Source organism: Hemiscyllium ocellatum, chromosome 7, assembly GCF_020745735.1.
Source record: "Hemiscyllium ocellatum isolate sHemOce1 chromosome 7, sHemOce1.pat.X.cur, whole genome shotgun sequence".
Lineage (NCBI taxonomy): Eukaryota > Metazoa > Chordata > Chondrichthyes > Orectolobiformes > Hemiscylliidae > Hemiscyllium > Hemiscyllium ocellatum.
Window position 1 is genome coordinate 83,235,194 of NC_083407.1, and position 24,825 is coordinate 83,260,018.

Consider the following 24,825-nt stretch of genomic DNA (forward strand, 5'->3'; position numbering starts at 1 on the left):
ACAAATGAAACCTGAGGCCGAACTGTTTAGCTGTTTCCTCAGGGGTAGTGATGCTTGCAGATAATTTGGAACAATTCTGAAGGCAGGGATTAATCGAGTACAGTCTGTATGGTTTTATTAAAAGAACCAACTTGTTTGAATTTTTCAAAAAGATAGCTGAGTGTGTAGATGACTGCAATGCATTTGATATAGTCTATTTTGACTTCAGCAAGGTTTTCAATGAGGTCCTGCATGGGAGTCCAATGGTGAAGGCAAAAACTTATTGGATTCAAGGGAATTTGGCTAATTGGAACCAGAATTGCCTTGTGGCAGGAAGCAGGGACGATGGTTGAGGGGTATTGTATGAATGGAAACCTGTGTCCAGTAGGATTCCGCAGGAACTAGTGTTGAGGCTTTTGTTCTTTGGGGTATACATAAGACTCGAAAACTTGAAGGTTAATCGGTAAGTTTGCAGATGATACAAAAATTGGTTTGGTGGTAAATATGAGGAGGATAGCCTTGGATTACAGAAGGATACAGATGAGCCAGTCAGATGAGCTGATCTGTGACAAATGGAATTCAATCGATAAATGTGAGGTGATGTACCTGGGCAGGACAAAGGCACGGGAATACATGATGAATGGCAGGATAATGGGAAACACCAAGGATCAGAAGTACCTAGGTGTGCATGTTCACCAGTCCTTTACGCTTGCAGAACAAGTAGGTAAAGTGGTTAAAGCGCATATGGGATGCTTTCTTTTATTAGCTGAGGCATAGAGTTTAAGAGCAGGGGGGTTATACTGAAACCACATAAAATCTTAGTTAGGCCACTGCTAGAGTATTGTGTGTTGCTATGGAATCCATATTAAAGGCAAGGTGTGATTCCATTGGAGAGTGTATAGAGGAGATTTATCAGGATATTGCCTGGGCTGGGGAGTTCCAGTTATGAAGAGAGATTGGACAGACATGTTTTCCTTGGAACAGAGATGACTGAGGGGGAACACGACTGAGATATATAAAATTATAAGGGTGAATATTTCCCCTTGATGCAAGGATAACCAGAGAACACAGATTTAAGATATGAAGCAGGAGGTTTAGAGGGAATGTGAAGAAAGATTCTTTCACCCAGACTTATTGATTGAATTCTATTTGTTGCTGATCAGCCCATCTAAGAGACTCATCTGTATCCTTCTGTAATTTAAGGCTAACCTATTCGCTATTTACCATCTCCCCAACCTCCAATTTTGTATCATCTGCAAACTTACTGATCAACCTTCAAGTCTAAATCTATATACATCCCAAATAGCAAAGGTCTGGGGTTTTGGTACTTATACCTGTAAGGATGGAAGAGGTAAAAACTTTCAAAACATCTCAGAAGTATTTAGATGGACACTTGCGATGCCAAGACATACAAAGATATAGGCTGTGAAAGGGGATTAAAACAGCTAGGTAGTTGTTTTTGACCATCACCAAGTCGATGGATCGAAAGGCTTTTCTTTATGCTATGACTCAAACCTTAATTTCTTGGTGAATGATCGTTTTTCCAAGTTGCTTTTTCACTGGCACTGGTTCTGATTGAGAGGGAGATGGGGAGAATAATTTTCAGCTTCCTGTTAAAAATGCACTTCGCTTTCTCTCTCTCCTTTTGTTCAGAGGCTGCTATTGATATACAATTTCTTTGTGGATTCTGGTGTCTATTTAATTGTTTCAATCCAAGCTCGATAGTCACAGGTAACCTTTCATCTCTCAGTATCTGAATTTTATCATGCTAATGTTTGATCATACAAAACAAGACATGCAAATTTCTTGATGTCTCATATGTTTCAGAACCTCTAATTAAAATGGTAATTCCACTGCAGGCAGTATTGTTATTCATTCAATTGAGAATTGCCTAGGTTTGTCAGGTGTTCGCAGCAGCCATTTAAGTCAGTAGCATCTTCTTTTAAAAACAATTTTTAGTCTATGAAAATCCCAGGTATTAAAGTCAAATGATGATAGTTGAATGTTGATAGTCTATTTCAAGTTCAACTGTTAACATTACTCAGAAAGGAAAGCAGTTCAAAAGTGTGATCTCAGGCCTTAGTACATTTTGAGGAAACACTTCAAGTGTTGTTTTTTGCTGGAGAAAGAAACATGATAATCTGGACATTTCCACATGCAAATCAAAGACATAAAGCAGACACTAAAGCACCAATATGGTGAGTGAAATGCATGCACACACTTAACACAAGAACACCACACACCATATTAGTAAAGGTAGGAAACAATGTGCCTGGGTCCATGCCTAAAGCAGAGACCAATCCCTTTGTTTATATCTCATTTAAATGAGCCTTGAAGATGTGCTTTGATGTAACTCTGCTCAAACAACTCAATTTCTCAACCAATATGACAGCAATGGTACAAATGAGGTAAACACAATTTAGTTTAGACATTGAAGGATACAATCATACCACTCAAAAGCTTCATACAGGGTTAAAGATCAAAAATAGCAAGTGTGATTTCAGATTTCAGAAATGAAGTGAGGCATAAGTATTTCAGTTAGTGCGAATTTCATCCCTCTGATAATCATTGCCAAATCAGCCAGAAACCACAGCCATCCAAAGATTGGAAGGTAGATAATTTGAGTGATAATTAGCTGTAACCCAAAAGCCCAGCAGTACCATGCCAAACTCACCTCATTAATTACCTACGATGACCCTATGAAGGAGACCACATTGAGTTCCCACCCCATCTTACTATATGCTATTTCAGAACAGCTCAGCATTCAGTAGATTGCTCAAAATTGACTGGCATCCTTTGGGCCTTGCATCTTTAAAAGCCTGTAGTGCACCTGGACAAGTGCCAAGAGGCTGGAGCTGACCTGACATTTGCCCAAGCATGGCAAACAGGGAGAAATTGACGCCATGCCTGGAAGTCCTGCTGGATGTGATGGTGCCAATGCTAGGCTTCCTCTTGGCTAAGGGATGCAGTAGAGGCCACAAAACCAGACTATGCCAGCTGGCTTAAAACAGTCTCAGCCATCTGGAGGAATGCTGAGTGTGGGAGGCAGAAGTGGCACCATCTCCTCTCTGATACTTCACACTCACTATCTCTGAAACTGTACCTAGCTGCCATCGAGGTTCATGCTCCACTTCTGGCACTATTGCCTGCAACATCTTTGCCAGTCACTCTCATACATCCCAATATCTAACACCACTAAATCTGCATGGCCACGGCTCTGCATTTTTATCCACTCTGGACACCTCCAAAAGTAACAGCAGTGCTATCCACTTTCAACTCCCATAATATTGACTCTTTCTCATTTCAGAAAAGGGCAGGAAGGGTCAAGAATGGGTGGAGTTCTGCTTGTCAATCGACTCATCACTCTTGACTCTGACCACTCCAGTAGGGCATGCCCTGGTATAGAAAGCTGCCCTTGAATTATGTGCCAGGAACCCATGAGTGAATGCTATCTCGCTTGACTGAATTGAGGTCTGCTAACAGCTATGAGGAGCTCCTGGCTTTGTGTCTGCTAAACAGCACAACAAGACAGCAGTTGTATGAGCCTGGTACTTCTGGCTGAGGGGACAAAGTTCAAGGGCAAGGCAATACAATGCAGAAAGCTATCAGCATCTGGTAGGCTCAGAGTGAGTGAACAATGAGAGACCAAGCAAAGAGCGTAGACATACAGCCTGGTCCAGTCTTTGAGCTGATGCATTTCCCTGAGTGCAAATTATCCTTGTTGCCACATTACAATGGCAGCTGTTGGTGCAGCTTGAAGTGCAGCATGGAAGTGCAGAACTGTCCTGCAAGCGGATCACAAATTTTCCATTAGGGATCTTAGAGGTTGGAGCATCTCAAATGTCAAAGTTTGTGGACTTGTGCTAGTGTGTGTCATATGCCCATGGGACATATCCAAAGATATCAGTGCCTGGTTTCCCACATAGAAGTTGTTCGGAGCAAGTGATGAGCTGAATCCATCAGGTTCAAGTACCCGGTGCTGGTTTTCGTGTCAAGAGTCCCCCATGTCTAGTATGTTTGGACAGGTTGGTAAGATAGGAGGCTGCATCAAATGAGGAGAATGTAGCATGAAAAGTTGTTTAAAAAGTGTTAATCAATTGGTATCTCACTGCTGCCTAGCAAGAGTCTCGCTACACCGCTTATGAAAAGCTTAAAGATGGAGCGAGATGATCTCAACAATAAAATGGATCTTGCCAAACTTCTTGTCTGATTCTGCCATACATCTTGTCCACGTTGTTTCATGGATTGATTGACTGCCTGCAGATTGTGTGCTTTCTGAACAAAGTAATCTGCAAATACAATTCTGCAAATGCAAAGACTTATATGTATGTGAGCGTGCATGTGAGAGAGAGAGAGAGAGAAAATGTGTGTGTGTGTTTGTGTGTGTGTGTGTGTGTGTGTGTGTGTGTGTGTGTGTGTGAGAGAAAGAGAGAGAAGAGATTGAAGTTTTCAGCTGAGCCACCAAAATGGACCCCATTGGTCTTGCAGCAGACACAGAGGAATTCATTAGATGAATGAGACTCTGGGAATTCTTCAAAGATGTTAGCAATGAGCCAACCGATGAATTGGAACAGTCTTCAGAGAGCTCCATGGTGCAGCGACCAAACAAGAAGTCAATTGGGACCCCATCGAGGGCTGCTGCTTGGGCTTGACATGTATGCTCAAACCATCAGGAAATGTGTAAATGCCAGATTCATCAGCCGTACCCACAAGGTAGAGCAAAACATTACCCGATCACAAAGCTATGCCATCCATGCTCTCAAAACCAATCACAACATTGTCATCAAACTAGCAGATAAAGGAGGAGCCATCGCCATTCAGAATAGAATGGACTACTGCAAGGAACTATACCGACAACTGAACCACCAGGAACACTACAGGCGACTACCTACTGACCCAATCAAAGAATACACGTGAACTAAGCAGGTTGATCAAAACTTTTGATTAGTTCATACGCATACTCATCCATGTACTTCTCGCGTAGTGGACTTCTACTGTCTTCCAAAGATACACAAAGCCAACATACCTGGACATCCCATTGTATCAGGCATTGGAACCCTGTGTGAGAACCTCTCTGGCTATGTCGAGGGCATCTTGAAACCCATTGTACAGGGGACCCCCAGCTTCTGTCACGACACTACAGATTTCTTCCAGAAACTCAGTACCCACAGACAAGTCGAACTAGGCACATTCCTTGTCACACCAGATGTTTCGACACTGTACACCAGCATGATGACAGCATCACTGCAATAGCCTCAGTACTCAATACCACCAACTGCCAATCTCCTAGCACCATCCTATAACTCATCCACTTCATCCTCGATCACATGGTTTTCATCTTGACAACCAGTTCTTCATCCAGACACACGGAACAGCCAAGGGGACCAACTTTGCACCCCAACATGTCAACATTTTCATGCACAAGTTTGAACAAGACTTCTGCATTGCACAGGACCTCCAATCTGCACTATACACAAGTTATATTGTCGACATTTTCTTCCTCTGGACCTGAGGAGTCACTGAAATGACTACACAGTGTTATCAACCAAGTTTCATCTCACCATCAGACTTACCATGGATTACTCTTCAGTATCTGTTAAATTCTTGGATACATGCATCTCCATCAAGGATGGACACCTCAGTACCTCACTCTACCACAAACGCACCAATAAACTCAAGATGCTGTACTTCTTTAGCTTCCACCATAAACATATTAAAACAGCCATCCCCTACAGACAAGCCTTGCACTTGCACAGAGTCTGTTCAGATGAGGAAGAATGCGATGGAGAACCGAAGGTGCTTAAAGACACCCTTATAAGAACAGGGTATGATGCTCAACCCATTGATCACCAGTTCGAATGTACCACAGCAAGAAACCCTAATGACCTCCTCAGAAGACAGGCACGGAAAGGGACAGATAGGCTACCCTTCATTGTCTAGTACTTCCTGGGAGCGGAGAAACTACACCATGTTCTTCACAACCTGCAACACATTGTTGATGAGGATGGGCACCTCTCATGAGCAACTTCCCTACATCTCCATGTCTCACCTTTAAACAACTGCTGAATCTTAAAGAGACCATTGTTCGCAGCAAACTGCCCAGCCTTCAGGACAACATTGACCACAACACCATACAACCTGTCATGGCAATCACTGCAAGACATGTCAGAGTGTCGGCATGAATTACCACCATTACATGTGGGAACACCAACCACCACATACGCAGCAGGTACTCATGTGACTCTGCCAATGTTCTCTATCTCATAAGCTGGCAAGGATGCCCCAAGACATGGTATATTGGCAAGACCAAGCAGACACTACGACAACAGAGGGCGGCACGGTGGCACAGTGGTTAGCACTGCTGCCTCACAGCGCCTGAGACCCGGGTTCAATTCCAGACTCGGGCGACTGACTGTGTGGAGTTTGCACATTCTCCCCGTGTCTGCGTGGGTTTCCTCCGGGTGCTCCGGTTTCCTCCCACATTCCAAAGATGTGTGGGTCAGGTGAATTGGCCATGCTAAATTGCCCGTAGTGTTAGGTAAGGGGTATATGTGGGGGTATGGGTGGGTTGCGCTTCGGCAGGTCGGTGTGGGCTTGTTGGGCCGAAGGGCCTGTTTCCACACTGTAAGTAATCTAATCTAATAGATGAATCAACACTGCTAGACAGGGGTTTCCCTCCCAGTCGGGGAACACTTTAGCAGTCAGGGACATTAGGCCTTGGATCTTCAGGTGACCACCCTCCATGGTGGACTTCGGGATACGCAACAACGCAGTGGCCAAGCAGAGGCTGTTAGCCAAGTTCGGTGCCCGTGAGGATGGCCTCAACTGGGACCTTGCGTTCATGTCACAGTACAGGTGACCCTGCTATACTATACACTCTCTCTCACACACTAAACACACACACACACAAGCATACATACACACACATTCACGCAGACCCTCTTTCATACACACGCTCTCTTTCAGACAGATACACATACACCCCCTCACACTCACACTCACACTCATGCACACAATCTCTCACAAGCTATACTCTGCCACACTCATGCACACACTTTACCAAACGTGCACACAAACAACATACACACATTTTCTCTCTCACTCACATGCTCACACACACCTAAGTCTATAGGGTGAATTTGCATTTGCAGAATTGTAATTACAGATCTATCCTTTTTTGTTCAAAAAGCACATAATCTGCAAGCAGTCAATGCAGGCAGTCAATCCATGTAATATTTTATGAATTCCTACTTTGGAAATAGAACCAGTCTAGCTCAAGATTGGGATACAGACGGACTCTAACCTCACACCTTTACTACATTGTCTGAGCTGTGATGTCACCTTTCTTTTCATAAAACCTTAAGTTATCTTGGGAATGTGACTTGAAAGCAGTTCTGGGGTTTACATATTAATGAACCGAAACCTGAAACCCATTCTAAAAGATGAAAGACTTAACAGCAATCTAGGTTTGTTCAATATATTGTTTCAGTTGCATGACACTGTGATCTTTTGCTATAAATTCTGTGTCTTACGATCCTGCTCAACAGCTACCTAATGAGGGAGCGGCCCGAAAGCTAGTAATTTCAAATAAACCTGTTGGACAGTAACACGTTGTCATGTGATTTTTAACTTTGTCCACCCCAGTCCAACACTGGCACCTCCACATCTTCACTGCGATGGCTCAATGACCGAGGAGGCAGATCATCTGGGAGGGCAATGAATTTTCATGAGCCTGCATCAACATCCTAATAGGAAACAGCGTAGTGGAGGGGTGATGGGAGAGAGTGTGTGTAGAAGTCAATGCAAGAAATCCAACGGCAGAGAAATCAAAGCAACAAGGAGATCAAAAGCATTAAGTATTGCCAAACAGGAATCAATGAGGGTAGAAATGGATGCTTTTCATGCTTTCAACTCTTTCTTATCACAGCTATCACTCCTATTACATTGCTGGAAATACTTCCAATCTAAATGTTATTGAACAGTTTGTGAAACCAGTGGCAACAATGCAGTTAGGAAACACATGGTTCTTGGAGCTCAACTGTATCATCCTCAGTTTAATAAGACCTTCAGTCTGTTTCCAGCAGGTGCTGAGTCTGAAATTGTTGCCTGCACATTTTTAGACTTAAAGAAGAAACCACAAAACAAAAACTGGTACATTTTTTTCAAAAAGCTCCTTCTGTTTTTAAACATTTTATAATAAATTGAGCACAAATTCTTACCGCGCAGACTCTTTCTAATGTCGGCATCCATGATGTTGCCAGGTGGCAGTTTTGTAATACCACCCAGGACCCTTGCTTCACAGCCTTCTCGATCATATTCATGGCTATTGGCCCTTGACCCTGCCCAAGGGACAGAGAGCTCAGCTTAGATCCCCCAAATCCCTGTACAGACAGAAGAAATTGATTGATATTTTTCACATTGATGCACATAAAGACCAGAATTTTCTCAGCACCATGTAGGCTGCTTGGAGACAGGACAAGGAGTTGAAACACATCAGACTGTCTTCCCACATTGCCATAGAATTATAGAATCCTGACAGTGTGGAAACAGACCATTTAGCCCAACAAGTTCACACCGATCCTCCGAAGAGTAACTCACCCAGACCCATTCTCCTAACCTATGACCCTACATTTACTCCTGACTAAATGCACCTAACCTGCATATCCCTGAACATTATGGACAATTTAGCATGGCCAATTCACCTGATCTGCACATCTTTGGATTGTGGGAGGAAACCAGAGAACCTGGAGGAAACTGTGAGCAGTTGTGTTTACCTAGACATTTGCAATGGGCTGTGAAGCAATGTACTCAAAAGGGTCAATTAGCCTTTAATTATGCACAACACTGAAATTTACAGAAGGCAAATGGCCCCTACTGTATCAGGACTCAGAAACAAAGCCCTATCATATGATTTTGCACATCCATGTATGAAGAGGTAGAAAGCTTCAAAAGGCACAACTCCTTCAATCTGATCAATACCCCAGACAGTTCTGTGCACAGAATTTTCAAATTATTTCAACTAATAGGCACAGGCCACTGTCTTGCAGAGGATTTCTTTCACTTCACCTGCGTGACCTTCTATGGTGGGGTCCGAGTGCACTAATTGGATCTCCTTTGTATATCTGCTGCCTATTATTTCCAGGACAACTTTGAATGTGGCCTGTTAAATCCTGTAAGATTACATTTTAGGATGCACCTCTTATATACAGGTGGGGTTCAAAAGTTCTAATCCTCTCGTTAACCCGAACATTATTATTGTGTGCTGAAAATTCTGGCCATTATTTCCATTTTAAAACACAGCTGAAGCAGTATAATGCCAAATGATTTTTTTTTGTGCAATAGTGAATCATTCAATATAGAGACAGCAAAGCTTTTCAAAAGTAGTTATTTACACACAAGCCCATAAAGATATTGTTATATTGATTTTCTCACCCTACCCCAAGTGGTTCCTGTGAGGGTAATAATGCTGGTATATTTACTAGGAAATACAAGTTCAGACATCCACTATCCACAGTACATGTTCAATTTTAGTTAGGTGCATTTAGAATCTAATACTGCAACTACTGAACATCAGCCTCCACTAGTAACACCACAACGTAAATCAGATGATCCATGGTTGATTAACCAATTCCATGTCTTTTCACCATGCCTTTTCAATAGGAGCATTACAGAGCTTTTTGAAAGTGTTGAGTGCTGTGGGAAGGCAAAGGAAAATTGGCGGATTAGATTAGATTACTTACACTGTGGAAACAGGCCCTTTGGCCCAACAAGTCCACACCGACCCTCCGAAGAGCAACCCACCCAGACCCATTCCCCTACATTTACCCCTTCACCTAACACTACGGGCAATTTAGCATGGCCAATTCACTTAACCTGCACATTTTTGGATTGTGGGAGGAAACCGGAGCACCCGGAGGAAACCCACGCAGACACGGGGAGAATGTGCAAACTCCACACAGTCACCTGAGGTGAGAATTGAACCCCGGTCTCTGGCGCTGTGAGGCAGCAGTGCTAACCACTGTGCCACTGTGCCGCCCAATACTTGATCAGGAGTACTGTTTCTGGTCAAGCATCATAAATGGGACTTAAGAGTAAGTCCAATATTGAAACATGGAGAGTCTGAAGGTTAAAGGAAATTACTACGGTAAGGTGGTTCGCAGCCATAGAAGAGTTGAAAGTGAGAACAACAGTATGGATCAAAGTTGATTGCTGTAGTCTGTTTAGTCCACTTGACCTATCAACTGAACAATCAGATTTATCATTAGCTTGCATCAAAAAGGTAGGAGGCTAAAACCAGTGGGCTGTCTTGCATCAAAAAGGTAGGAGGCTAAAACCAGTGGGCTGTCTTAAAGTACAAAGATAGCGTCATAGAGATGTACAGCACGGAAACAGACCCTTTAGTCCAACTCGTCCATGCTGACCAGATATCCTAAATAAATCTCGTTCCATTTGCCAGCATTTGGCCCACATCCCTCTAAAGCCTTCCCATTCATATATCCACCAAGATGCTTTTTAAACATTGCAAATGTATCAGCTTCCACCACTTCCTCTGGCAGCTCATTCCATACAAGCAGCACCTTCTGCATGAAAAAGTTACCCCTTAGGTCCTTTTAAATCTTTCCCCTCTCACCTTAAACCTATGCCCTTTAGTTTTGGACTCCCCTATCCTGGGGATACATCCTATCAATGCCCCTCATGATTTTATAAACTTCTATAAGGTCACCCTCAACAGCTGATGCTCCAGGCAAAACAGCCTCAGCCTCTCCCTACAGCTCAAACCCTTCAACCCTGGCAACACCTTTGTAAATATTTTCTGTACCCTTTCAAGTTTCACAATATCCATTCTATAGCAGGGGGACTAGAATTGAATACAGTATTTCAAACAAGGCTAAATCAATGTTCTGTACAGCCACAGCATGACCTCCCAACTCCTATACTCAATGCACTGACCAATAAATGATGTTTAACAATAACTTACAGTACTTGAACCACACTTGAAGTGTATCTAAAACATGCTATATTTTCACTATTTGGGTAGGAATTCTCACACATCAGTTTTGACCAATTTGGTCCATGAAGAGAAAGATAACTATTATGGATTTGACTCAAATCTTTCAAGGCAAATAAGTTTGGTAAAATTGATCAGAATTCATCTGGTGGATTATCCTTCCAATTTTGAGGACCAGACTTACTTTGTATTTGCTTGCTTAGTAGCACCAGCTTTGAACATTATTCCATAATAAAATTGTACCCTCACATCAGTACTCTAATATTTACTACGTCAAGGCTTTGCAGCAGGAATAGTAGGAGGTGCATTTCCTTGAACAGCATGGGTAGATTCAACACATCTTTAATCAGCAATATAGTTATTTCTTTTCAATATACCTGATCTTCAGCAAACTTGAGGAGGGCAGCCATTGGGTCAGCACCAGGCGAAAGGATGAATATAAGTGGTGCAATGCAGTGACTGTCGCCAAAAGCACTACCCAAATCAAATGGAGGAGGTTCAATGAATTGTCGGCCAAGTTTAGCTGTTACATATTCCTGCGTCATTGGAATAAACTGAAGAAGAGTTGATTTTTTAAAGATATGAACATCAAATAAAATGTTACTACTAATCAATCAAGCAAAAAATCACACTCCAACATGCGCAGACAGGAGTGTCAGCTTTAATTAGCAATGCAATGGCAAATTTGAGATAGCTTATATATTGCCAAGTAGAATATCCTGAAGCAAAAAACAAACTTATGCTTGTTTAAATTTTAACAGAAACATTTTTATTAAATTGTGATTGTAGTATCAGTGATCTCTCTTTTTGGGATTTTATACTCAAAGCCAGTTACAGATTTTGGAGAAGATCCTGTCAAGGAGAAAGGTGATTCTCAAATGCTACACAGTAAATATGCATTCTGTAGTATTCTTAAACCATTTGGAGTGCAATTTGGAATCTTGGATTACTCTGATTTTTGGGCGGAAAAGTTGGTACATGATGCATTCTAATCAATTTGAATCTGCACTTAGCATCCAAGGACAGATGATGCAGTGAAGTGTTGTAAATGACTGCAATTGCATCAGGTACAGAAGTTCTTAAGGCTTCCCACATTTATAACAGAATGGTTACTGGCATACTGAAGTACATGGATTACAAGACAATATAACCACCGAGGTTGTAACATTTGGTGCACAGAGAAAATACAATTCTTGCTGATGGAACTTTTGGAAGAATGATGGTTGCAAGTTCAAGATAGAGATGAGTGATGCATCGATGTAGCAATAATCTAATATAAAATCTACAATCTAATCTGGATCTCGATTTTGATAGATGTATGGTTGCATTAACTTACAACAAATGTTGGGTGATTTCAGGTTGTGTTAAACCCGAGCCCTATCATTACTGATCAAGATCAAATCACATTATAGAGATATTAGAATCATTAGACAGATTATAGGAGTTTGAATTACGTGCGCTGTGACATAAGGTGTGGTAGAACTGAATAAGAAGTCTGCCAATACCCATATTGAAGTCAGGAGCATCACACTTCATCTTTTCTGCTTCTCTCAAGCAGTGAGGCTAGTTTTTTTAGAAATTAATGCTTGTGGATGGCCAAGTTCACCTCATGAATAGCCAGTTACCAAACAAGCCAGATGTCAAGAAAACTAGACATGGAAACAAGTCTGGGTACCTGGTGCATTCAGCTCACCACTTTCTATTATTAACATTTGTGTTGCATATGAATAAACAGCAGGTCAGGACATGATCTACAGGCGCCAGAAGCATGCACCCATCTCCACAGACACTGCCATAACCCAGCTCCGGACGACTGTCCAGGGCACCTCTCTAATACAATGGAAGCCTGGCTTGCATTGCAGGAAGTGCAAGCAACTAACTGCAGCTCGGACACTTTGTGCGCAGGTACAAGGACCTAGCTAACTGATTGGACGAGGCTGCAACTCAGGGCTGCTCACTTACTTAGCACCTATCAGCATGTCGCTGGAAGAACACAGCAAGCCAGGCAACATTAGGAGGTGGAGAAGTCAATGCTTCGGGTGCAACCCTTCTTCAGGACTGGGTGTGAATGTTGGGAGAGCTGCAGATAAAGGGGGTGGTGTGGGCAGGGTGGTGAAGTAGAGAGAGGTAAAGGCAGGTTGAGGATATGGCCTGGTTGATCAATTGGAGGAATGAATCTAGTTGGTGGCAGGGAGCAGTGGATGGGGTTGGGAAGGGAGTTGGGAGGTAGGAAGGGATGTTTTTGAAATTGGAGAACTCAATGTTGAGTCCTCCAGACTGTAATCTGCCCAGGTGGAAGATGCGGTATTGATTCTCCAATTTGCAGTATGGTTCAGCATGGCAATGGAGAACGCCAAGGATGGTCAAGTTGGAAAGGGAGCAGTTAGGGGAGTTGAAATGGGCGGTGACTGGGAGGTTCTGGTCAGCTCCTACGGGCCCGGCTGCAATGCTCAGTGAACCATTCCCTAAATTTACGTTCAATCTCCCCAATTTAGAGAAGACCACATTGGGAGCACCTGATGCAGTAAACTAGGTTGGAGGACCAAACATAAACTTAGAGAACAGTTCACCAAGCATCGCAGCCAGGCCCCCAGCTTTTCAATACTTTGGAACAATGGGACACCTGGGACTTGTGTAATTATACAGGTACAATCCTTTATCCAAAATCCTGAAATTCAACAAGTTCCAAAATCCATAGTTTATTTCATGAATTATTTTTTCTCTAACAAGATAGTTTGGAGTGCAAACTACACCCTCTTGACCCACACAACTCAGATGTGATGTGGTGGCGTGGCACAGTACTGGCAGGCATCAATTCTGTCTCAGCACTCGTAGTACTCACAGGTGCATCTGTTGTTTGGTATGATTTTTTACATTTCATCATTAAACTTAAAAATTCTGAATTCCAAACTGTGAAAACCAGCTAGCCCCAAGGATTTTGGATAAAGGATTGTGTATCTGCATTAGGTGGTTTTGCATACAGGGACACAGATCCAATGTATCTGCATAGAGTGCTTCTAACAGGTTTTAGCTTCTTTGCTTAGTGCTCATTCACTTTACCTTGGAGTCTGTGAGCTTCACATTGCTCTTTAGATGCACATTTACTGAGTGCAACACTGATTTGCTGGCTGCCAGCCTCTTTGTGAGTCACACCACTTTCTTAGCATACAGGATTTTTAATGTTCAGCTACAGACTGCCAATCTCTATGGCTCGTATTGCTATTTGGTGCAGAAAGGCAGTCTTGATAATGGAGAGCACTGAAAAATCAATTTGTCACATAGCATGTGCAGCTCTGGGCTACATCAATGTCAGACTGCAGTATGTGCCTGCATTTTACCGAGTAAATATACTACAAGAAAATGACTATTCATGAAAGTCAAAGGTGAGCAGCTTTTGGTGCACTAAAGGGAAATATGGTCATTGAAGGGGAATCACTGCAGTCAGTCAAGTGGATTGTCCTATTCAAATCTAGTAGATGGCAATGGTCTATCAGGTACTTGATTCTGCTCGAGTTCCGGGGTCTGTGTCCTTCTGTGTCTGGGGTTGTGCCAGGTTCACCCCACAAGTTGTGAAAACAATCCAGGGACTGGATGCTGTTGAGACATTGGTCCAGCAAATGGGCCAGAGTCAGTTGGAGCTGTACTGCCAAATCAATCTGAGGTGGACCACTGTCTGTCCTTGAGATTTGGTTAATAATGATTGAGGTCTTACAGGGTAGTCTATGTTGTCCTGCAGAAAGTAAGCAATTCAAATCTGGGACCTACTTGTGCAGAGTTGCTGAGGTAACAGTAATGGTGATATGGGGAAATTCTAGATAGTAGGGTGAAAGGGCGGGCCTCTGTGAATTAGAGGAGACTGGGAGCTCTGGAAGTTGGAGATAGGGGGTATATCAAATAGGTCACAGAAACTCTTGCCAAAAAGGGTCATGGGAATTTCCAAAGTCATGGCCTCTGGGAGGTTAAGTGCAGACATTAACAGTTATGTAAAAAGCTTCAATAGAATTGGAGGGCCGGGGCGGAGGGAGGTGCTGAAAGGTCATGAGAGCCACAAGGACAGTAATACAAAGGAAATCATAAAGGGTGAAAGGAAATTTCTTTAATACAGGCAGAGCAGGTAACTCACTCACACAGAAACAAAGCTGAACCTTAGCAAGACAGACAAAAAGTCACCTGCGCAACAACCAGACAAAATGATTGATTTCACCTACAGAATGGGCATAAATTCGTTACTACTTTTAAACATTGGGAAAAAGTAAAAGTCTTGGAATTGGACACCCACCCAGTTGGAAAATTCATACCACCACTGATTGATAAAATACTTTCAATTTGCACTTCATTGGCATTGTCTAAGAATGTACATTTAAAGTAATGGCCTCAAGCAATCATGACCACTTATACTGTACACAGGATGAATGGACCTGGTCTGTTACATCAAAACAAACTTTTCTTCTGCTGTGGTTTGGGGACTGTCATGGTGGTTTAATGGAAAGTTTTATACCACAGGTGGCATAAAAACTTTGTTTGTGTAATGTACAATTAGATAAAGTAACATACTGTAATGTTATGGCTCCAAAAGGAGCTAAGGCCTCCTTGGGAAGTCTCCATGCATTTCATCCTGATGCCCATCAGGGGGTCACAGTGATCCTGAATTTTTATGCCAGAAGTTCATTCTAGAAAAAAACTCAGGACCTGCTTCAAATCTCCTAATTCTCAATCTTTAAGTGTATCCTTGATGATACTGATGTCATTTTTCACAGGCACAGGTTCTCATATTACTGCCCTGTGGAGCCGAGTAAAGCAGTTCAGACAATGGGATTCTCCATAATCACTGGCCTGGGGCATAGTGCAATATCGACTGTACGCATGTTGCTACGATAGCACTATATCAACCACCTGCAGAGATGGTCAACAGAAAAAGCTTCCACTTCACAAATGTTCAAATTATATGTGACCATCAATGCCTGGAATAATCTCTCCAACATTGTCCTGTGCAAGGCAAACGTGGAACCTGTCAAAAAGCTGCAGTAAAAAGGTGTGTGTGTGTGTGTGCACTATTTGGAGACTTACCCTACAAAGGCAGTAGTAGCAGCAGTCTTATTGTTGATGTGCAGTCCAGATGCCCCGGAGAGGGGCTGGGGGTGGATGGAGCAGGGGGTGGTGGGGGACTGTGTTGGGGTGAGGGTGTGCATGCTTTGTGCTGGGGTGTGGGGTTGGGGATGGGGACGGGGGGGTGGGGCTGGATCGGGTTGGGGGTGGGGGGGTGGGTTTGGACCGGGTTGGGGACGGGGGCGGATTTGGATCGGGTTGGGGGGCTGAGAAAGGGATTGGGGCGGGTTGGGGACAGGAGAGCGGATTTGGACTGGGTTGGGGGCGGGAAGGCGGGTTTGGACCTGGTTGGGGCAGGAGACAGGGTTGGATGCAGGGGCGGGGGGGGGGCGGGGGTTGGACCAGGTTGGGGGCAGGGTCTCGTGCGCTGTGTGTTGTTGCAGTCTCCTGAACATGGAGCAGACTTTAAAACTCTGAGCCCCAGAGGAAAGGCATTTAATCCATTTTCCGAATAATCGATTATCTGAACGAAATAGTGCCCGCCCATCACGTTTCCACTGTAGATCTCATCTACCGCTCTGCCCTCATCAAACCTTATTGTTACTTCTTCAAAAAACTCAATCAAGTTTGTGAGACATGATTTCCCACACACAAAGCCATGTTGACTATCCCTAATCAGTACTTGCCTTTCCAAATACACTCCACCATCCCCCCCCCCGACCTATCACCTTCATCCCCCTACCCCGCTCACCTATTGTACTCTATGCTACTTTCTCCCCACCCCCACCTTCCTCTCACTTATCTCTCCACCCTTCAGGCTCTCTGCCTTTATTCCTGATAAAGGGCTTTTGCCCAAAACGTCGATTTACTGCTCCTTGGATGCTGCCTGAACTGCTGTGCTCTTCCAGCAACACTAATCCAGAAAGACCACCTCATCATGTGCACAAAATGAACTTATTCTAGATCTGGCTTTTTAAAAATGTCCAACAATTATCAAATGTTTATCTAGTGATACATTTTCACCGATAATAAAGTTAAAAATCCTGTTTATAAAAATGAGGTTATTTTGTCTTTACCTAAAAATATTATTGCTATCTCTTTGTTTAATGTGTCTAAAGTCTATTTTACTTCTTGTTTTTATGTCTTCTAAGTCATTTCAAGACTATAAGCTTCTGTTAATAAGTTGTAGATATTAACTACATGGTTTAAGCTGTGAAGAAAATTGACATTTAAACCTTGTCAGGCCTCAGGCAGCGAATTACAAGCATCTTCTGGAAGCTTCTAAGACCTTCGGCCCATCGACCAGGAAATACCTCTCGGTATGGCTCCTGAAAACAGCATGAAAATTGAAAAATTATTGGAAAATACATACAAAATATTTTAAAAATGATAGTACAGATAATACTTTGTACTAAGAACTGTAAAAGGTTAGATTTTTAACCACATTAAATTTGAAACCACTGATTTCAATAAATATGTTTGATATCCTTATTTCAACTAAAACATCAATGTTCCCCCATGTCAGCTATTCCTCAGTATGTTTTTTTTTCTCCCTGGGCACTACTTTATCCCAAACAAACTTGTTGTTTCACTATTAACCTGACCTTACAAGTTTCTACCTTGATCTTCAATCTTCCTTGCCTCCTGAAAATCCTTGAACGTGTTATTTTGCAAATACACACCAATTAGTCCCACCGCCCCTATTCTGGATTGCTCCAAAGAAATTATGTATTCCGTACAATGAATGGATAAGTTGTCTTGCCTCTCAAAGACAGTGTTTATTATATCACTCCCCTTCAATGCCCCTCATTTGGTCCATTCCGAAAATTTTCTTTATAGGAAAACACTTTCAGCATTGGCTTCCATCTCCTCTTCTTCTTTCTTCTCCTGAAGTGAACTTTGGATTCCAAAGGTGATGATATGCACTCATAATTGCAAGATTAAGGAAAAATCACAAACATGGTACATTAGCTGTACATTTAGAGAGATCCCTTCTGGTTAAAGTTGTCATGTTGGTGGATAGAGGGTTGCATGTGTGTCCCGGAAGTCCACCATCCCAGAGAATGCACTAGTTATTTAAAACCAGTCTTTCCTCCTCAGGAATGGGAAGATGAAGTTCACCTCCTATTGTTGACACCTCTTGCCACCTCTCCACTACATCTGTGGATGGGAAACTGCAGCACATTTTCAATGTCATCAGCTTTCACTTTGAAGGATCCTATAGCTTAGGAAAAGGAGTGCCTCTTTTGCAATCATAGAGAGGCTATCCTCCACCTGACTTAGACAGCATGTCACAGTGATCCAACTATATCAGTACCTCTTAGAAGCAAAGCCTCCTGACCCTCTATTTCCAGTTCATCACAGATTAAGAGTCGTGCTTCTGGAAAACACTTTCTAGTTAGTGGCTTCCATGGATAGCCCTCATTTACTCTCCTCCTCTCTATGCCTCCTTTCAACGTGCTGCTTATCTCATACTGCAACTACTTTCCTCATACATACACAAAGTAACTATCTGTTTTTATGCAGTCAGCAAAAATGTCTGAATTGCTTCAGCAATTCAGCATGCCAGTCCATAACCTTCAGCAGAAAACAAGCTAATAGCACCTCACCTGCAACATACTGAGTAGCTTGAAGTAGCCTATTATAGAGCACATCATTCTTCTTAGCTCTTGTTATTTCAGGAGTCAATAAAGGGAAATCAATAAAGGGATGGAAGGGGTCATCAACAGTGCGATCAAGCAGCACCTGCTCAGCAATAACCTGTGAAGTGATATCCAGTTTGGGTTCTGCCAGGGCCACCCAGCTCCTGATATCATTACAGCCTTGGTTCAAACACGGACAAAAGAGCTGAATTCCAGAGATGAGAAAAAAGTAACAGCCCTTGACATCAAGGTGCATCTGACTAAGTGTGGCATCAAGGAGTCTAAGCAAAACTGGAATCAATGGTTATCAGGAGCCAAACTCTCCACTGTGGTCGTTGGAGATCAGTCATCTTTGTTCCAGGACATCTCTGCAGGAGTTCCTCAGGGTATTGTCTTAGGCCCAGTCATCTTCAACCCCCTCATCAATGACTTGCCCTCCATCATAAGGTCAGAAGTGGGGATGTTTGCTGATGATGATTGCATAATATTCAGCACTGTTCATGGCTCCTCAGGGATTTAAGCAGAACATATTCAAATGCAAAAAGATCTGGACAATATCCAGGTTTGAGCTGACAAGTGATAAGTAACATTCATGCCACACTGTCAAGATCCTTGAATATCATTGATCAGAAACTCAACTGGAGTTACTGCATAAACTAAGTGGGCGGCACGGTGGCACAGTGGTTAGCACTGCTGCCACACAGCGCCTGAGACCCGAGTTCAATTCCCGACTCAGGCGACTGATTGTGTGGAGTTTGCACGTTCTCCCCGTGTCTGCGTGGGTTTCCTCCGGGTGCTCCGGTTTCCTCCCACAGTCCAAAGATGTGCGGGTCAGGTGAATTGGCCATGCTAAATTGCCCGTAGTGTTAGGTAGGGGTAAATGTAAGGGTATGGGTGGGTTGCGCTTCGGCGGGTCGGTGTGGACTTGTTGGGCCGAAGGGCCTGTTTCCACATTGTAAGTAATCTAATCTAATCTAAGTGGGAACAAGCGCAGGTCAGAGGCTAGGAATACTGTGATGAGTAGCTAACCTGGATGGGTCTGGTTCCAGCAACCTTCAAGAAGCTTGACACCATCCAGGACAAAGCAGTCCACTTGATTGCCACCTCATCCACAAGCATCTAATCCCTCCACCACCAATGTTCAGCAGCAGCAATATGGTAGCAATGTATACTATCTACAAGTTGCAAGTTCCCTCCCAGACACTCGCCATGCTGATTTGGAAATATATCGCTGTTCCTTCAGTGTCACCAGATCAAAAGCCTGGAATTCCCTTCCTGAAGACATTGTGGATCAACCTACAGCATGTGGACTGCAGCGGTTCAAAGCAGCAGTTTACTACCACCTTCTCAAGGACGAGGGATGGGCAATAAATGCTGGCCAGCCAGCAATGCATTTGGTGACCAGTTTTGAAATCCTGATGTTGCGTCAGCTGCTGGTATCTGTGATGTCATGATCATGTAAGTTCAGCAAATTTTAGCACAAGGATAGAATGCACCTGTGTACGCCATGCAATTTGACCTTGTGGGCCATATGGGAAGCAGCTACCAGGACCTCCTGAATACTTATCTGCAGGCAGACCTGTGCAAAATGACTAGAAAATAGAAATGTCATGCAGGTTAATTTTGCACTATTCCTGCCTCAGTGAGGATTCTTCAATTGATTTGTTGAAGAGATGAGCTGTTGCTTGCTCACACATTCCACAATCCCTGTGATGGACATTGTGTGTGGAATAGAATTTCTAAACACCATGAATTGCAATGCAAAGCCAATAAATTATCTTACACAACAATACATAATAAAAACCTTCCTTCACTACTAACTGACACATTCAGACTATTAAGTTAGAGACAATTTACTGAAAACTTTGAGCAAATTCAAACAAAGCTATTATACAGTTTATGGAACCTATTTAAAACTTGCAATTTATCAGACTCTCAATTAATGCTAGGGCATGCAGGCAAACAGGAATTATATTCCAGATTGAAGCAGGTATCTAAAATTTAGATCAGATTCAGACTAATGTTGCCTAACCTGTTGAATGCATTCAGCATTGCCTGTTATTCTTGCCCAGATACAGTTTCCTGGTTTTAGTATGTTAATATTCATATCAATTAGAAATTTCTGAGATTAAATCACCCTTACAAAAATAAGGATAAGAATCTGTCTACAATAACTAATCACTGCAGATGCTGAAAACAAAAAAAAACTCAGTTGGCTAAGTAAATTTTATGTACTTATTTAGCCAAGTACATAAAAGTTTGGCTAAATACTTGATGGACAAAGCAACAATACAGCAAGGTTGCAAATCACTCTTATACGAAATCTAACTAGGTTTATGAAAAGTAGAGATCAGCATTGTAAATACAAAAGGAAAGACGTGTTTATTTTGCACCCATTTGAAACAACGTCAAGCATATATGAATTAGGAACAACTAATGGACAGCCCTTGAGAGACTTTTAATAATTACACAATTTATATACCTGTACTGTGGCAGTCTGTAATCATGTGCATGTTTCATATTATTTGACAAGTTAAATGTCAAGCCTAAGATTGTACAGCCTGAATGCTTTATCATTTTTCACAAAACAACTGTGCTACTCAAAGGTTTGTGTCATGTTTTGAACTAAATGCCTGATGGTAAATAATGTTGCACAGTGCATTAAGGAGCTGTCATTTGTAAGAAAAAATTGCAGTCAGTTGTTTTGTATATCCTTTATACTTTGACAAGTACCAACATTTCAGCATGCATTAAGTAACTCCATCACTCTGTACAAGCTAAATAATCAATATTCTGATTAAATAACCTTGAAAGGGGATGTATTAAATTTGAAAAATCTCATTTTTCTTTCCACAAATTCCCAACCTACCAAGCTGTCATATACAGATTTCCATCCTTCTAACAGAAGCACAAATTCCTTCCGGATGCCTGCAAATGCTTTAATCTCATCAAGACGGCAAAACTCATCCCAAGCTTTTGTCGGAAGCCAGTCACATGGTTTCTCATAAGGGTTATCTAAGCCAATTCCACCTGTCAGCAAAAATGTCCATTCCTCATCATCAATCTGAAAGGAAAAGCATTAAAAATCATATTATCTATATAATCTAATTAATAAATGATAAATAAGCACAACTCAAGGGAAAACATTGCTTCAGTTTGAACTTTTAATTAGATTTAAACCTTGTCACTGGAAGTCTGGATTTCCTTTACTTTGGAATGTTAAATTTCTATTTGTGCTTATAAACTAATAAATATCATGAGTAAGTTATTAATAACATAATGAATTGCACTATTTTAATTTTGTACTGGGTTTGTTCAATTAAAATGTCATGCAGGGGTTATTACAATAGGATCAAGGTGTAGTGTGTGCCTGATGACACTAAAGTTGATCATATGAAATATGAATTTATTTTCTAATGGTTCAAGGCCACTGCATTACACCCATTCCAGATTCATCATGAACAATGTTGAGTATCAACTGGCTACTGGCTGCCAATCATGAACTGGATGTTATTCTTGACAGGGAATGAGGTATCGAGGGAATGGATAGAAGGAAATGACATCAAACAGGGCAAAGGTTTAATATGGGGTACTGTATCGTTGTTAAGGGACGACAAATCATTTGTCTCATCACTGCACAATTCAGGCACTCCAGGGCTAAAAATATAATATAGTATGGCAGCCTGTTTCAGAAAAAAAAATCACTAATGTAATGAACCTGGCATTGTGCGTGTTCACCTTTGCATTGTAACCCACATCGAATTATGATAGATTACTTGGGACTGCCATGTTTATCTACGTGTGTCTCAAAGCATGATGTAGCTTGGTGTACAAGTCGTTACATTCTGAAAGATTCATAGCAGGCTTCCCTGATCACTAATGTCAATGCTACTGAGTTTCAATGACAGTTTCAGTGTGTCAAAAGTGGCAAATGTGCAACATACATATGATAGATCACACATAATGAAGGAAGCAAAATTAGGGTTTTTATATTTAATTTACAAGATGCCATTCCGACAGCACACTTTCTTTTAAAATGGAGGAAAGATTGTTTCACTTTCAATACCAAAAATTCAACATAGTCTAATCTAGTCTGCTAAAACTTTTACTAGGAATTCCTCAAATTAGCAGACATCAATATTATCACATTATTGACATAAATGCACGAAACTGACATGCACTGAACTTTTGCATGAGGTTGCAGCTGTGTGAACAAATGACTGAGAGTTTCGGCAGATAAATCGCAGAATCAGAGTAAATGTTCCAGAAAATTCCAGTATAATCATAATTTTCATTTAACTACTATATGCCTACTTATCTTGGGCAATGCTGTTGAACTGGAATTACACTGAAAAATTCCACAAAATTTCAAACCTTATGTTTTTAGCTACCTTCACTCATGTTTGTTCTTATTATGGATGTTCACGGTGATTCCCCCTTTAAACAGATTTCATTTATTGCTTTTCAACTCAGGCCAAAAAGTGGAATTTGCGACAAGCTAAATGATTTACAAAAGCAATGCCATATTACAGGGAGGAATGAAAGCTTCTGTAAGACTACAGCAAAATAAACTTTTTAAAAAATAACTGTACATAACAAGTTATAATAATGTCTTACAGGAATACTGATTAAAAGAAAACATTTACATTATTGCCATAATCCATAATTTTCCATGTTCCTAAATATAATTTTCTTATATAACAGGCTATACAAAAGTAAGAAACTGACCAGTCCTTCATGCCTTAGTAGATTTATTGTCAAGCAAAATGAAAACAGCAGCTTGTCCTTTTCAAAGAGTGATCGGCACACATTCACATACAGTGAATAAGTAAAATACTTTTGTAGAATCATCAACCTGCAAGTGTTGAAAAATAAATTAAAGATTAAAAGATATATTTAAAAATGCAACTATAAGTAAGCTAGTGTTATTTTTATAGATTATCTGCTTCATGTCATATGTAAAATCAAAAATTTCCATCATGTATAAAGATTGCCTTTATATTTTAGTGTTCTTTTAAAATTGTGGGTTGAATTGTGAAAGAACTATTGTTTAAAGAATGACGCATGTTCTGAAAAGCAACTGGCTTGACACTTAAGGCAAGCGTTGTGTAAACAGCTGTTGAAAAAGCAGTAATTGAAGTGGTTGCAAACAAATCGAAACCAAAGGGCTCTGTATCCAGATGCAGCTGGACGGTAACAAGACATTAAATGGTCAATGGACAACTGATTAATTATTGATGACAAAAGCCTTTTGCTTGCCAATGACCTTGTGATAAGTTCTCAGGTAACTGAACAACTAGGAGGTGGAATGAGGTAGAGAAATGTTTTGATCCCAACTGCAAAGAAGCTCTGTCCTCTGCAGTAAAAAGCCATTTTAAATCTGAAGAAAACTAGTTAATCTTTACTTCAGCAGTTGTTGTAAACTGTGACACTGAACTGCTAAGTCAGACACCTTTTATAAGTTAATCAGTCACCTGTGTCACTTGAGAACCAGTGGAAACATCCAAAGAAAGACAATAAAAAAGCAACGTTCTGACCAGCACAAGGATCATTTCCTTGATCCGTTAGTAGAAACCACTCCAGTCTCCCACTTTTTACGCACCCAGATCCTATTTTTTCCTGTTCATTTGTTTGTCTGTGTGAATGCGAGTAAGGAAGTGTTGAAAGGGTGATAAAAGTTTTTAATTTATAGAGTTATATGCTGATGGTTTATCACTGTTTATCTGTAGCTGGAATCTAATCACTTGAAATAAACAGCAAATCTTATTAAGTACAAAACATAGCCCATGCTATCAACCTAGGTCTGGAAGTTAGATATATTCAGGAATTTTGTCACTTTATTTTGACAACTTTAGCTTTTTTGACAAGTCCAGTAATAGCAGGGCTCAATTTCCAGCACCTTACCCCAGTGAAGTATCACACAAGTCTGCATGTCAGTTCATATACAATGCAGCAAATCTTTCAAAGATGTTCAGAGTTTGCAAGCTAATTTTATAATAGAGAAAGGTCTACTGCTAGAACTTGATTTTGTTTTAAATCTTAGAAATCTATCAAATAATGTTCCCCTGCAATTTATTTCAAATTTATGTTAATATTCAAGACAGGACATTTTTCATTTTCATTGTGGGCAATGACTAATTTCATGACAAG

At 41.4% G+C, this 24,825-nt stretch overlaps 1 protein-coding gene across 1 annotated transcript in view; it reads right to left on the reverse strand.

The window, feature by feature from the left end:
• Window positions 1-24,825, reverse strand: part of dnah7 (dynein, axonemal, heavy chain 7) — a 343,519-nt gene that overhangs the window by 68,050 nt on the left and 250,644 nt on the right. The window contains exons 47-51 of the mRNA XM_060828125.1: window positions 23,404-23,530; window positions 21,545-21,739; window positions 17,269-17,361; window positions 11,365-11,541; window positions 8,199-8,360 (exon numbers count right to left, since the gene is read on the reverse strand). Of these exons, the coding sequence (XP_060684108.1) occupies window positions 8,199-8,360; window positions 11,365-11,541; window positions 17,269-17,361; window positions 21,545-21,739; window positions 23,404-23,530 (754 nt within the window). The remainder of the gene's footprint in view (window positions 1-8,198; window positions 8,361-11,364; window positions 11,542-17,268; window positions 17,362-21,544; window positions 21,740-23,403; window positions 23,531-24,825) is intronic.